The following is a 16672-nucleotide window of genomic DNA, read 5'->3' on the forward strand; positions in this document are numbered from 1 at the left end:
TTTGGCGTGAGTGAGCAGGAGTAAGTATTCTGATTAATTATTTTGTAAAGTATTTTAAAATGTAACGCCAGGGCTTCTATGGGCTTCTCTCTTGACGTCTCCCAGATTGCCTGCGAGCTTCTGAATGCACTCTCGGTGGCTTATGACATGATTGGTTGAATGGTAAGCTCGCATCTGATTGGCTAAAGAGTACGACAGACCCACGTGGGAAGAGAGCTCTGCCAGGAAAGTCTCAAAAACACACACACACAAAATCCGAGTGGATTCGTAGTAAATGACAATTTGTACATTCAGACACTCGTACATTTTTAAACATTCAAAGGTTTTTTGTGCACAGTTGTATATCTACGAATGTGTTTTTGCATTTGTGAAATGTATTTTATGAATATATAATTTTATTTTTTGCATGTGAATTGCTTTTTTGTGAATATATATTTTTTTCATGCACGTGAATTTTTTTTGTGTGTACGTGAATTAGGTTTCATGCATGTGAAATTGTCTACGCATGTGTGAATCGTGTTTTTTGCGTGAATTATATTTGAGACTAATCTGTCTCCATATTAATGTAATTTCTATTAAACTTGTATATCATGTAATTAAATATATTTATAATTATACATTTGTTAATGATGAAGTTGCAATTTAGTACATTTAAAATATTCTTACTTTGAATGTAATTAATGTAATTAAATAACACACTACAATTAAAATTATATCCTAGATGCCAGACCAGCATTGAATTAATGCTGAAATCAAAATTGAACCAATGTTGAAATTTAACATTGATTTTTCATCATGTTTGCACCCTGAAATAATGTTATTTCAACAATGAAAAATAAATCAGGATGGACATAAAATCAATCTTTGTCCAACTTAAATCACTTACATGGTCTCTGATTAAAAGAAGTCAAAACAGACATGACTTACTGTCATAGAATCTTGCTCTATAAAGCAAAATTGATTTGATACTGTTTCAATTTTGATTCAATACAAAAAAAACATGGTTTAATTTAAGTTTTCATTTCTCATCGTTGAAATCAGATTATTTCATGGTGCAAACATTATGAAAAATCAATGGTGAAATTTAACATTGATTTTTCATAATGTTTGCACCATGAAATAATCTGATTTCAATGATTTCACAAGGAAAGAGGGTCTAGACAGAGGGATACATACAAAAACTTTAAGAAACAGCATATCATCTGGCCACTTTTGTTTTTTAAAGCATTATTACATCAGCAATTATGTCAATAAACCAAAGCACAGGATTTTTGACTTTCACACTAATATTTCATTTTGTATTTCAAAATGTGTCCAAATGTAAAGTCTGGCAGGCACACTGATGTATGTAATTGCTGTGGAAATCTATTAGTGCACCTGCCGTTATGTAACATGTTTGTCCCTTAATCGCTTCCCATAAAGTGCCCTTGGGAAATCCTGTGAAAGCCAGAAGCAGACATACTGTACACAGCAATGTCTTGAGCAAATCAGTATCAAGACAACATTGATCCAGTGCCAGTCAGTTTAATTGAATATTCCACTAGAGACAACAGCTATGACGCTCATATCAAGTATGTACTATAGCCACTTTCTGACATGTACTATAGTTCATGTCACAGCCAGGGGAGAATCGGTTTTGACGTTTGCAACCTCCATGAACCGGCTAAATGAAAATGTATTTATCATTCAGAAAGAAAATTGACAAATGAGATGATTTCAATATCTCAGCTGTTTCTCAGACAGCTACGAGATTAAATACAGAGACCCAATAATATCACATGTGCCTGCTGTATAGTTTCAGAAAGAAGTCAACAACATCTCAAACCGCACTCAGATTTGCCAAGATAATCAGATTAAAAGTCAAAAATCTCAATATAACCTGAAAAAGGGTTAGGGTTAGGGTTAGGGTTCTTACAATTCTAACCATATTCATTTTATAGCTCTACACTGTAAAAAAAAAAAAAAAAAGAAGAAGAAGGTTTTACAAGACAGTTTCAGACAATACTACTTTCTTTCCTAACCCTAACCCTAACCTAACCCTAACCCTAACCTAACCCTATATTTTCACCCTAGAAACTATATACACTATTTCAATCTTACTACTTTCAAATACACTTCTTTCTTCTTTCTTTCTTTCTTTCTTTCTTTCTGTCACTCAGGCTGGAATGCAGTAGTGGCAAAATCTGTATACTCTTATATGTAAACATTTGTTTCACTTGTGTCTCTAATTCTGGGGATTTTTTAGGGCAAAGCTGATGCTTAAATAAGACACAACTAAGAAATGCATTTTTAAATTTCCAATTTACCTGCATTGTAAAAATTATAACATAACAAAAATTACTGGAGTAATACTATTACACTCTACTTTAAAAGTTAAAAATGAAATTCAATGTGTTGTTTGACAAAAAAAAATAGCAATTTCTGAGTGAAAATTTTTTCAAAGGGATTTTTGTTGTTGTTGTTGTTTGTTTAAAGACTACAACATTTGGTACAATGTCTTTATGAAGTAAGACAAAAAAAAAAGATTACCTGTGATTTACAGTAAGTAGCCAATGCACAATGAACATAAATGAACACCTACTAGATTTCCACATCCTGTGTTTACTTGACTAAAATTTTATGATTCTAAAAAGTATTTTACATTTAGTGCTTTTTGAATGGATAAGCAATGCTGTCTCTCAGTGACTCTCAGGGACAGTGAAACAGAACTCACTGCGTTGGGACACTTGACTGTCTGCCTCTGGATCTCTTCCTGCCGTATACCAGACAGTGACATAACTGCATCTTATCTGCATCACTGCCCCGGCCAAGAGGTCCTGAGACACTAACTGAAGGAGACAGGATGCTCCTCCATGCACACGTACAACCAAGCAACACAAATACAGCTGTTCAGCAAACCAAGAAAACGATTTCACTCAGTACTGTGACAGGAATTAGTCAAATACAAGTAAACATAAAAAACTAATCCCAGATTAATGGGATATTTAACAGCACGATACACTAAATGGCTTTTCTACATTTTATTTCAATGGCATTTTTGATTCTGAATTCATTTTAAAAGATTTTGCTTTGTAGTCTGATATCAAACTCAAACAAAGATTTTTTTCTTTACTTTAGACTATATTCTTTTGTTATAGGCCCAGAGGCGACAACAGAACTACTTTTGCATATTCAAATCATTAGCTGCCACGATTAGCCATGAATAATTAGCATGTGAAAGCTGTTTAGCATATTGAACTAGAGTGACATGCACTACGTGCTTGAGTCTCCTGGTACTGCTAAACCCGCTCGCAAGATGCATCATCATTTGTTTTTATGAACCTCGCTGTACGGTCTCCACGGGCAAAGCTAATTCAATGAACCATCAGGTCATTAGCACAGAGCAGAATAGCACGCTTATCTTAGTAAAAACTCATTACAGAATGTACCACCGTCTTTGTGCAATATGTCGACATCGTTTCCATTTAAAAAGGGTAATTTGACAGATAGAGATGTATGAAATGATTGCATTTTGCAGGTGGTTTGCAATTGTTTGCTGTCATTGGTAATGAAAACAATAGTTTCATGCTCCACTTACTAATCTGTGTCCCCCGGTAAACGCTTCATATATTACACCGCACTGATACCAGCGCAGGTTTATGAAATGCAGATAAGCTTTTTGTGAAAGTGGGGGTGTTTAAAGATGATTAACAGCCTAATTAATCATGTGTGGACAAGACATCCTACATGCTCGCCGAATGCTTAGTGCCAGTGCAACACTTGCGTTGGACAGGCTAGTGTGAGAGCTCTGAATATTTTATATATAAGAAACAGAAGTGCTGCGTTAGCTTCCAGAATTAAGCTCACACAGGAATAATAATAAACCAAAAAAAAAAAAGTTAAGATTGTCAATGTGAACAAATGACATAAATGCTGTTGTTTGTGTTCTGCGCTTATATTCTGTGGATGTACAAGCAGCTGGTGTGATTACAGATTTCACTGGCCTTGCATATGGCCTCTGTGTTTGATTCTTATTGATTTCAGACCTTTGACAAGTGGACATATGTCATTACAAATGACCCGGCTGGGGGTTTGGGTGATATGAGCAACATGCTCCATTAGATATGAGATGGCAAAAGCTCTGAGACAAAGTAATCCACTGAATAATAGCATCAGCTGCAAGAAAGGGTTGTCAAAATGATGCAAATACACAGTAAAAAAGGATGTTCTGGTGTATGTTTTACAGGAAAATACTATTTTAATCTTTCTGCTTCAAAATATCACATTAGAGTCAGTGTGTTGCTGCCATTTCTTTGTCATTATTTGTGAAATTCACCAGCAATTTCTGAATGAAAGTAGTTTCGAAGCAAATCTCACAACAAGATTTCACTTTCGCTGACTTCTCTTTTTCTGTTATTTGACCATTCCAGGGAAGCAGAGGTGTTTGAAAGGCCTGGCTGGATGCTCATTGGAAAGTCAAAAGAAATTAATTTATGTATACAGGATGTGTATATCACTGAGGCATTACCTTTTTGAAAGTACTACACTTAAGGTACTAGTATGCACCATTTTGGGTTGTACCTTTTGAAAGTGTACCTCCCCAGTGACAGCTTTTTTACTTTTTCTGTGTATACACTATTTTGTGTATAATGTGTTTATTATTTCATTAAAATGTTAGAATATTAATCTAAAAAGCAGCGAGGGTAGCTAGATGTTCGTTTGTGTGCTTATAATCCAATACAATCTCTATAAAGCATTTATTGGCGTACCTGTTGTAAGTGTGTTCATTCAATATGATTGAAAAGTTATATCCAGAATGTGAGGTTTAGACTTACTGAAGCTGCATGACATAAAAGGCTGAAAAACATCTTCCTTGTCCTGAGATTAGCTCAGAAATAGAGCTCTAGCGTCCTCTGCTGCTCATGAGAGATGAATGCGCCATTTATGATAGACTGACCTCTGTGGGCTCTTAAAATATTCTCAAAACATTGAGCTTTCCATTTACATTGCAAAGCTGTTCAATTGTGTGTGAGTAGAATAGTGCAGTAAACATTAAAACTAATTGTGCTACAACTGAGTTTATAGATAATATGATAATGGTATATTATCAGATCTGGTTAGTAACTGATTACCTACATGTAATCTGGATTAGGCCTTCATAATCAGATTCCAAACATTAAGCACTTGTACTTAGATTATATAACATTTTAAAATGCTCATGATCAGATTACAGTTACTTATTTATGGATTGCATACTCGCATATAATTCACACACAATGGCCACAGATTATTCATAATTTAGTGTTTCCTAATTCTTCTTTATCCTCTTTTAAATTTTCCTTTCTAAAAAGAAAGAAAGTACATATTTCAAGGAATATATTTTCTTTCTCTTTACTTTTTTATATCAATATGGTACTTTTAATGGTAAGTTTCATAAAGTAATCTAAAAGTAATCTAAAAAGTACACTGAATGCATTACCTAACATTAGTAACATTATTAATAACAGATAAATACATATAACATATAACTAACATAAAATAAAATAACATATAACATAACATATAACATAAAATAACATAACATGACATAACATATAACATATAACATATAACATAACATAGAATAAAATAACATATAACATAACATAACATATAACATAACATATAGCAAAAAAACATAACATATAACATAACAACATATAACATAACATATAACAACATAACATAACATAACAACATATAACAACATAACATAACATAACATAACATAACATAACATATAACATAACATAACATAACATAACAACATATAACATATAACATATAACATAACATATAACATAAAATAACATAATATATAACAACATAACAACATAACATAAAATAACATAACATAACATAACATATAACATAACATAACATAACATATAACATATAACATAAGATATAACATAACATAACATATAACATATAACATAACAAAATAACATAACATATAACAACATAACATAACATAACATAACATATAACATATAACATATAACATAAAATAACATAACATATAACAACATAACATAACATAACATATAACATAACATAACATAACATAACATAACATAACATAACATAACATAATACCAGTTTAGCATCCAGCAGCAGAACAGACTGTTTTATTATGAACTGCAGTGAAGTAGCGCCCCGGTGCTTTTCATTTGACAGTAGCTGCTGATGTCATTTGTTTTGCTCTGTACCGGAAGCGCTGCTGTGACATCACGGGGAAACTCAGCTGGGCGATCAGAAAACAAACAAACTAAAACATATTCGTCATAATCATCTTCATTATCAGAGAGTGACTGTTGTCATCTGACTGCAACGGGCTTCTTTTCACCGTCCGATCATTTCCGGTGAGTGTTGCAGAGATCACACAACCTCGTGCACTCATAACATCTCATAACTCATAACATCTACTGTACTGTGAGTTTATATAACGGCCACACACTGCTGTCAGCTGAATACACCTCACCGTTTTGTTCGCATCATTTTATTATCGTATTGTTTATTTGCACTTTCTGCTAATATCATTTTCATTGGAAGAACATACATAGGCCACTACAGCTAAATGATGTTAACATTGTGTACAAATATAAAAGTGAGAGGCATGGTGTCAATCATAGCTTCTCTGTTTATTTTGAGTGCAAACTTAACATTGCCCTTAAAATTGCATTGTTTTTTATTTATTTATAGTAATTAACATATCATTTTGACCTAGTTCTTGTTTTTGTGTGGTTATGAAATGTGACAGGAAGGACTTTGTTTCCTTGTAAATCAAAGTATGTCTTCTTCCTGCTGTCTCTGTGGTGTGATATATGCTTGTCATATTTACTTTCCGTGATGATTAATAGCAGTTGATGACTCACACAGGGTGGGGAAAGCTGTCAGGATTTGTGTGTATTTACTCATTTCTCTCCCTGTGCTTTCATTTAGCAGCAGTGTGGAACTACGCACAAAAATGTGAGCAGGTTCACTTTCTGTTTGCATTTTTATGTCAAGATGGCTGATGATTTGGTCTCCTGCGTGGCTGGAGAGGCTGGAGGAGCCGTTCACTCCGCGCAGCCCTGTGCCAAGCAGAAATACCGCAGTAATGCCCATCCACAGGGACTGTTAGACGGGCTCCTGATGCTGCGACAAGGAGGGATTCTGTTCGATGTGGTGCTCTTGGTAGAAGGAAAGGCCATCCAGGCTCACCGCATCCTCCTGGCCGCCTCGTGTGACTACTTCAGGCACGTCTGACACTCCTGAAATGTTTAGGGATGATAAAGTTTTTAAAATGTTTTAAAAGAAGTCTCTAATGCTCATCAAGGCTGCATTTATTTAATCAAAAATACAGCTAGAACAGTTATATTGTGAATTATTATTACATCTCTTTTGTATTTGAATGTGTTTTAAAATGTTGTTTATTCCTGTGACGCAAAGCTGAATGTTCAGCATCATTAATCCAGTCTTCAGCGTAAGAAATTACTATAATATGCCGATTTGCTGCTTGAGAAACATTTCTAATTATTATTAATGTTGAAGACAGTTGTGCTGCTTAATATTTTTGCAGATGCTGTGATATATTTTTTGATTTGCATGATTTGATGAATATAAAGTTCAAAAGAACAGCATTTATTTAAAATATATATATATATTATTATATTAGTCTATTAGTGTCTTTACTGTCATTTATGATCAATTTAATGCACCTATGCTGAATAAAAGGATTAATTTCATAAAAAATAAAAAGCTTACTGACTTCAGAATTGTTAATGGTAACATATATATATGTAAAAGAAAGTGTCTATTTTAGGTGCTGGACACTATTTTAAGTTTTTAAATATTAAATATTTTAGCTTTTTTTTTTAAATATAGCACTGCTGTCACTCCTTGAAATTTCACTTAAACTACCCAATAAATACAGAGAATGCACAAATCAATTAAGTTACCACTTTATGTGTCCCCATTTATATATATATTTATTTATGTGTAATGTGTATCATGTGTGTGTGTGTGTGTGTGTGTGTGTGTGTTTGTGTGTGTTTGTGTGTGTTTATTTACAAATTCAGATTTAGAAACAAATTTAAAAACAAATTCAGATTTAGATTAATTTTTATTTCACACATATATATATATATATATATATATATATATATATATATATTATATATATATAGATATATATATATATATATATATACTGTACAGGTCAAAAGTTTGGAAACATTACTATTTTTAATGTTTTTGAAAGAAGTCTCTTCTGCTCATCAACGCGTGCATTTATTTGATCAAAAACAGTAATATTGTGAAATATTATTTAAATTTAGAATAACTGTTTTCTATATGAATATATTTTAAAATGTAATTTATTCCTGCGATAAAAGCTGAATTTTCAGCATCATTACTCCACCCTTCAGTGTCACATGTAACATCCAGTCTATCACATGATCATTTAGAAATCATTCTAATATTCTGATTTATTATGAGTGTTGGAAACAGTTCTGCTGTCTAATATATTTGATGAATAAAAGGTTAAAAAGAACTGCATTTATTCAAAATTAAAAAAAATAAAAAAAAATTCTAATAATATATTTTCTTTACTATCACTTTTTATCAATTTAACACATCCTTGCTGAATAAAAGTATTGATGTTATTTAAAAAAAGAAAGAAAAAAAAATACTGACCCCAAATTACTGACCAGTAGTGTATATTGTTATTACAAAATATTTATATTTTAAAAACATAGCTTCCTTTTTTTTTTTTTTTTTTTTACTTTTTATTCATCAAAGTATCCTAAAAAAAGTATCACATGTTCTGAAAAAATATAAAGCAGCAGAACTGTTTCCAACTTTGATAATGAATCTTCATATTAGAATGATTTCTAAAGGATCATGTGATAAGATCCTAAAAATTCAGCTTTGCATCACAGAAATAAATGATAATTTAAAGTATAATAAATTTAAAAACAATTATTTTAAATTGTAATAATATATCACAATATTACCATTTTTTTTCTGTATTTTTGATCAAATAAATGCAGGCTTGATGAGCAGAAGAAACTTCTTTCAAAAACATTAAAAATAGTAATGTTTCCAAACTTTTGACCTGTACTGTATATGTTTGTATATGTGATAAATATGTCATATATAAAAAAATATGTGATATATATTAAAAAAAAACAGCTCATTATAGAAGAGATGTATTTAAGTCATTGTATGTGTGAATTGCATTTGTGGATTAATTAATAACTAATTAATAGTAATGAGTAATGACCTTTGTATCACCATTGGTTACTGAGAAGAGTATATTTAAAGAATATTGTAAAACAGTTGGTTAACTAAATCGTCTTTATTGAACCTGCCGCTCTTAACTTAAAGCACATTGTTTTGTGACAGTGATTTAATAAAAGTGGATTTCAGAAGATTGAGCTACATGATTATTGTTCCCCTGTACAGTCCTTCTTTTCTCTGTGTTTAGGGGTATGTTTGCCGGCGGTTTGCGGGAGATGCAGCAGACTGAGATCCCCGTCCATGGAGTCACATACACAGCGATGACCAAACTGCTGGACTTCATCTACACCTCCGAGCTGGAGCTGGACCTGGACACGGTACAGGAAGTGCTGTGTGCTGCCACTCTGCTGCAGGTCCAAGATGTGATCGGCTTCTGCTGCGACTTCCTGTTCTCCTGGCTGGATGATGACAACATCCTGGAGGTGGAAAAGCTAGCTGACATCTACGGGCTCAACCAGCTCGGGGAAAAAATTCGCTCGTATCTACTCAAGAACATCCAGACCTTCTCACGTACGCCGGTGTATCGAAAGCTTCCTCCGGAAAAGATCCTGAGTGTCCTTTCCAGCAACGATCTGGAGGTGAACTCGGAGAACGAGGTGTTTGAAGCAGCCCTGCACTACCATTACACTCCTGAGCAGGTGGAGAAGGATGAGGTTTGCTTACAGGTGATGATCCTGAGTTCAAAAATATCAATAAAACCTTTCCCACATTTCATCGCATTTAATTTTTTTCACAAAATAAGAATGAAGGTTTTTCAAATTATAAGTGCTACTGTATGGATCATTGTTGTTTTAGTTTTTTTCAGATACGTTTATATTTTTTATTAATATTTTGAATCAGTTTTTATTTTTAATTTTAAAATTTAAGTCTTTGTTTTTAAATGCTATTTTTTCTATTTTTTTATTTTAATTTTAGTACATTAAATTAAACTAAATTGAAATAAGAATCAAGTCAAATTTCTAAACGTAAAACGTGAGAGATCAACAACCATCACTGTGACATCATTTATATATTTATTTATGTGGGTCAATGATACATACAAGTGTCCATGATAAAGCAGAAATATTTTTTATGAATTTAAAAAAAATTCACAATTAGATTTAGATTTGTTATGAAGGGTTTTTGAATTATATATATATATATATATATATATATATATATATATATATATATATATATATATATATATATATATACCCTTCATTACAATTCTAAATCTAACTGATTTCATTTATACATATATATATATATATATATATATATATATATATATATATATATATATATATATATATATCAGCTTTAGTACATTAAAATAAGAAAAGCAGTCAAATGTTAAAAGTTTTGGATGTAATAACATTTTTTTTTCTTTTTATGTATAATTTTACTTTTAATTTTCTAACGAGTGGTACACAATGTTCAAATGATCCATTTAATGTCCAAAAACTTTACTTAAAAACATTTATTTATCTTATTTTCCCACAAAATTGTTATTTTCTGTCGCTGATTTAATGAAACGTCTGGCTCATGTTTTTTCTATCACTGGCCATAATTCTAACCGTGAAATCAGGAGTAGGCATAAAATGATGTCACACGTGTGAAAATCAGCTGAGAATTGAACACATTGTGTAACCAGCTCAGAGGAAGATATGAATCGTGTCTTCGTGGCAGTTTTCCAGTGACTAAGGGATAAAAGACTTCTTCACCTTACAGATGGTTGTCATAAGCAAAAATGCTACAAAATTCAAATCATATTTTGTGAGAGAATGTGACGTGCTCGAGCAAAACAAGCACTATTTTTGGAATCTACACCCAAAATTAGCAAGAATTAAGTATTAGCCCTTGTGGTATAATAGTCTTTTTGGATGTAATAAGTGATATCTATGACAAATCAACTTTTCCTTCAGGATCCGTTGCGGATGTTGGAAGCAGTGCGCTTCTGTCTGATGGAGAAGCACGTGTTGCAGCGCTTGCACAGCCGGATAAAGCAGTGTCCGCTGCGGGACTCGGTGGCCGCCGCTCTGCGTTATCACACTCAGGAGCTGTGGCAGCCGGTGATGCAAACCCCACTCACTCAGCCTCGCTGCAGCTCCCAGTGCATTGTGGGATTCGGTGGCATGTATTCATCCAGTACACTGGTGGACAATGAAGAGCGCTTCCAGGTGTTCCACCCCTCCTGGGGCGAGTGGCGAAGTCTGGCTGCAGACCGCGCTCCTCGCATGTCCAACATGGGCATCGCGGTGCTCAATAACTTTGTGTACTTGATTGGTGGAGACAAAAACACCAGCAGCTTCCGTGCTGAAGCTCGATGCTGGCGGTAAGTGATGCTGGGTATTCATTTGTATGATTAAGTGCAACTATGAATCTAGAACTTGTACTTGTACTTGTATAATCTTGTTAAAACCGTTTTATACATGTTACACTGTAGAAGAGAATGAAGAATTTTGGTCTTGCTTTACTTTTACCAAATTTCTTATTTTGTTGAATTATGATTCCTTGTTTTCAGAATTATGACATACTTTTATTCTGATTATTTTTCAATACATTTTAATGTAAAACCAATATAAAATCGTGTTCGTTGCTTGAAAATCTGAAATAAAATAGAAATATTCAATTAAACACTTAAACTTAGAAATGTTGCATTGGCAACTAAATTAAATAAAGCAAGTTAAAATGAAGTTGACATACTAAAATTGAAATAATAATGAATAAATAATAATTAAAATGGAATATTAATGAATATAAAAAGATAATACTAAAATAGCACTGATCTTGATAGGGTTACTTTCACTCCATCCTCCGCTAATGAAAGTGATTGTCTCACAAGAGTTTAAACTTTACCCCAAGTAGTGTCTCTTTGATTTGGTTTCCATTTACGTTCTACATTTTTTCAATCCATTGTCTTCTCATCAAGGTACGATCCCCGCCACAACATCTGGTGTACTATCGAGCCTTTACGGCAGCAGCACGCGGATCATTGCGTCTGTGTGGTTGATAAATATATCTACGCCATTGGAGGACGAGACTACACCAATGAACTGGACTGTATGGAGCGCTACAACCCACAAACCAACACCTGGGAATATGTGGCGCCGCTGAAACGAGAGGTGGACTGTTATCAATTACACAGAAATTTAAATCCGTTGTGGCTGAGTGTGAACTACATTGGTTGAATCTGTAGATATAGTATTATAAATTAGTGTAAGTTGGAAACTGTATTTACATAAGGGCTGCAACTACCACAAGAATGTGGCACGAGTTTATGAACTTTGAATTTAATGTGCACAGCTTATGTTTACACTCTGACATGCCTGCGTCTGCAGGTATATGCCCACGCCGGAGCAGTGATTGATGGGAAGATCTACATAGCATGTGGCCGGCGGGGAATGGCTTATCTGAAGGAGAGCTACTGTTACGATCCCAGCGGCAATCACTGGAGCATGTGTGCCGAGGGCCCGGTGGAGCGCGCCTGGCACGGCATGGCAGCACATAACGGCCGTGCTTATGTCATTGGAGGCAGCAACGATGGTTGCGGTTACCGGCGAGACGTCCTCAAGGTACTGCACTTCTGAAATACATGCACCGCTGCGACTCCAGTTATAGCATAGTGTAAAAATTGTGTCCAAAACAAGACTAGTGGGCTCCCAGCCTAGACAGCATGAAGACTGTTCCAAAAGCCAGTGTGTGTCAAGGTCCGCAAGTCTTTCAAAATAACCGATAATTTGACCATTTATGACAAGACACTGTTAGTTAAGTCAATTTGTTGCATTAGCCAAAAATACAGTGTATGGGACAAAATTATCGATTTTTCTTTTATGCCAAAAATCATTAGGATATTACGTACAGATCATGTTCCATAAAGAGATTTTGTAAATTTCCTACCATAAATATATCAAAATTCATTTTGGATTAGTAATATGGATTGCTAAGGACTGCATTTGGACAGTTTTAAAGGCAATTTTCTCAATATTTAGACTTTTTTGCACCTTCAGATTCCAGATTTCCAAATAGTTGTATCTCGGCTAAAAGTAATTTTATTTATTGTTTGTTGATTTTAAATACAGCACTTGGTGAAATGATTTATGTTTCAGTACTTTTTGAACATTTCCAGCACATTTTAACAATACCGTGATAATACAGATAAGCGTGATGATTTAGGTCACTGTCATTGTGATAAGAAATCCCTACTCATATGTATTCAATAAGTATGCAAAATAAGTTATTACTGTTACTTGATGTTACACCATACGATATTAAATTCTTTCAGCTGAAACTTTTCTTGATTTTTCAAAACCATGTGAAACCATGAATACAAACAGTACATTTCTAAAAACTTTGGCAAATAGTAGATTTTTATTTTATTTTTTTTACCTGGCACACTCTTATCTTCATTGACCTTTATTTGTTTAAATATATGATATATTATTTAATATATTACCAGTGTATATACAGTATATGCTACTGTTCATTGCTACTGCATTTAAATGCTACTGCATTTGTTTGATCAAAAATGCAATAAAAACTGTAAACTTGTGAAATATTATTAAAATTAAAATAACTGTTTTCTATTTTAATATATTTTAAAATGTAATTGGAATTAAAATATTTGTAACATTTTGTAAATGTCTTTACTGTCACCATTGACCAATTTAATGTGTCCTTGCTGAATAAAAGTATTAATATCTTACTAACCTCAAATTTATAATACATAAAAAAAAAAATTACATTTGACCTTTTCTTGAAAATATACACTATGTTTCTAAGAATTCTGAGAACCTTTCTAAATTCTAAAATATTTTTCCTTTTTTATGGATTTTTCATTGACCCATATGTCCTTCAACACTAAAAAAAGTACTGATAAGGAAAAAAGCAAATCTAATTACATTTTTTTTACACTTCTTAGGGTATTGGAATCATATACTTCATGTGAGGTTGGATCATTCTTTGTGTGGCCCTATTAAGAATGTTGTTATGAGGTTGCATTGTTGACAACATGCTGCCTTTAAAGACAGCTGTCTATGTAGAGCTCACTATGTTTTGATCCAGAGCCAGTGACTGAACTACAGCTCTGTGTGTCTGTATAGGTGGCGTGCTATAACCCAATAGCAGATGTGTGGTCTGTGGTGAGCCCGCTGCCTGCAGGACACGGAGAGCCAGGTGTGGCCGTCCTGGATGGGTGCATCTACATCCTGGGCGGAAGGTCGCATGATAAGGGCAGTCGAATGAAGTACGTTCACATTTATAAGGTGGAGGAGGACCGATGGGAGAGCGGGACAGCCCTCGAGGACCGCGTATCTGGGCTTTCAGCATGTGTCCTGCTTTTGCCACAAGCAGCCATGGCTCAGGCACGCAGCTGGGAGCAAAGGGCTAAAGCATCTTGGGAAGAGGTGGAATGGGATGAATCGGACAACTCAAGCGAGGACTGAAGGAGTTAGTGCTGCTCATGTGGGGCATAAAATTGCAAAAGTGAGGGAATTGTACTTTATTAAATTGAGCACTTGTATGAAATTCCATAATTCTTTACTAGATTGAGTTTTGGGAGCATCCTTGTTGTGCCTGTCTGTAAGTAACTGAAGGTAAGTTGGAAGTGTTCTGGTTTAGATCATTTCCAAATCACACTGGTGATTATGCTGGTGGGTTAATTTTAATGACTCTTTTAGGTTCTTGTGCCATTTTATATTGTTTTATGTCCAAAACTTCATTCAGAACTATGAGAAACTGTTGGAGACGCTTAAACTGTACATGCACTTTACAAATACGGTTTGATTTTGTTTATAATGATGGTGCCTTTATTTTACAGATGTGTTTTGGTAAGTCCAATGCCTTTTTATTAATAGATTTGAATTAAGTGCAATAACAATTTTCGAAAGAGTAAAGGAGAGGGTGAGGGAAGAAGTAAACAGGATGCTCTAGTGCAGGGGTTGGCAACCTTACACACATGTACTACTAGCGGAGTAAATATTGGCACAAATGTGTGATAAAAACAGTAATATGGTGAAATATTATTTCAGTTTAAAAGAGCTGTTTTCTTTTTGAATATATTTTAGAATGTAATTTATTTCTGTGATCAAAGCTGAATTTTCAGCATCATTACTCCAGTCTTCAGTGTCACATGATCCTTCAGAAATCAATACATTATGCTGATTTTCTGCTCAAGAAACATTTCTGAATATTATCAAAGTTGAAAACGGTTGTGCTGCTTCATATTTAAAAAAAAAAAAAAAAAAAGAAAGTGATACAGTGGCATTCAAAAGTTTGGGGTAAAATACTTTTTTTATTTAGGCACACATTTAATTGATAAAAACATTTTATCAAATATGTTTTTAAATATGTTTTTAAATCGCATTTTTAATTTAATTTTTTTTTTTATTTTGTTTTTTTGTGCTTTTGATCAAATAAATGCAGCCTTGGTGAGCAGAATTTAAAAATCATTTAAAAAAATCTTACCAAAATGTCAACTTTTGAAAGCTAGTGTTAGTGTACATAGAAATGGGAAATGGCAGTAAAGGCATTTATAATGTTGCGAAATATTTCTATTTAAAATAAATACTGTTCTTTTGAACTTTTTATTCATCGAGAATCCTTAAAAAAAGAATTGATGTCTTAAGCAGCACAATTGTTTTCAACAGTGATATAAGAACCTTTATTTACAGTTGAGCATCAACAATAACTGACAATAACAGAAGTCAGAAAGTGCTTTATCACCAAGTATGTTTAAACACACAAGGAATTTGACAAAAATAACGACTTTATTCAACAATTTGTCTCCTCTGAGTCACCCTGGTGCCATTTTGGAGAGTATCACATACGTAAACAATGTTTGCAATACAGCACTGATTCAGGTATGTCATACTCTCCAAAATGGCACTATAGTGTGACGTGGAGGATACGAATTTTGTTTTAAAAAATTTTAAATTTAGTTTTCTTTGCACACAAAAAGTATTCTCGTATAGCTTCGTAAAATTACGGTTGAACCCCTGATGTCACATGAAATATTTTAACAATCTCCTTGCTACGTTTCTGAGCCTTGATTGTGTAAAGATCATTGTTGTCTATGGAGGGTCAGAGAGCTCTTGGATTTCATCAAAAATATCTTAATTTGTGTTCCGAAGATGAACGAAGGTCTTACTGGTTTGGAACGACATAAGGGTGAGAAATTAATGACAGAATTAAAATTTTTGGGTGAACTAACACTTTAACGTCCTGTCTGTTAGCAGACTCGTCTCCACAGTGTATGAGGCCGATGATGGTAGTGTCATCTGCAAATTTCCATTCATAACTGAGCAGCAAATCAGCATATTAGAAGGATTTCTGAAGGATCATGTGACACTGGAGTAATGATGCAGAAAATCCAGCTTTGCATCACAGG

The 16672-nt window shown here is 33.6% G+C and overlaps 1 protein-coding gene across 3 annotated transcripts; it reads left to right on the forward strand.

The window, feature by feature from the left end:
• The first annotated feature begins 6180 nt into the window (after nucleotides 1–6180).
• On the forward strand, nucleotides 6181–15402 carry LOC109113776 (kelch-like family member 22). 3 transcript variants are annotated; one of them, XM_042730210.1, is made up of 7 exons: nucleotides 6181–6383; nucleotides 7030–7259; nucleotides 9491–9968; nucleotides 11211–11620; nucleotides 12218–12410; nucleotides 12627–12860; nucleotides 14388–15402. In XM_042730210.1, exons 2-7 carry the CDS (start codon nucleotides 7030–7032, stop codon nucleotides 14727–14729), a joined length of 1887 nt encoding a protein of 628 aa, XP_042586144.1. In that variant the 5' UTR covers nucleotides 6181–6383; the 3' UTR covers nucleotides 14730–15402. The 3 variants fall into 3 exon arrangements, with proteins under 3 accessions (XP_042586144.1, XP_042586143.1, XP_018982139.2); XM_042730209.1 differs by having other exon boundaries at nucleotides 6182–6383; nucleotides 6964–7259; XM_019126594.2 differs by having other exon boundaries at nucleotides 6182–6383; nucleotides 6967–7259.
• The last annotated feature ends 1270 nt before the right edge of the window (nucleotides 15403–16672 follow it).

Source organism: Cyprinus carpio, chromosome B8, assembly GCF_018340385.1.
Source record: "Cyprinus carpio isolate SPL01 chromosome B8, ASM1834038v1, whole genome shotgun sequence".
In the NCBI taxonomy this organism is placed as follows: domain Eukaryota; kingdom Metazoa; phylum Chordata; class Actinopteri; order Cypriniformes; family Cyprinidae; genus Cyprinus; species Cyprinus carpio.

Excerpts from the sequence above, each read along its gene's own strand:
- LOC109113776 (XM_042730210.1), top strand. The coding sequence starts at position 7,030 with ATGGCTGATGATTTGGTCTCCTGCGTGGCTGGAGAGGCTGGAGGAGCC. Across the intron at positions 7,260-9,490 it reads GCCTCGTGTGACTACTTCAG|GGGTATGTTTGCCGGCGGTT; the intron begins GCACGTCTGACA and ends CTCTGTGTTTAG. Across the intron at positions 12,861-14,387 it reads ACCGGCGAGACGTCCTCAAG|GTGGCGTGCTATAACCCAAT; the intron begins GTACTGCACTTC and ends GTGTCTGTATAG.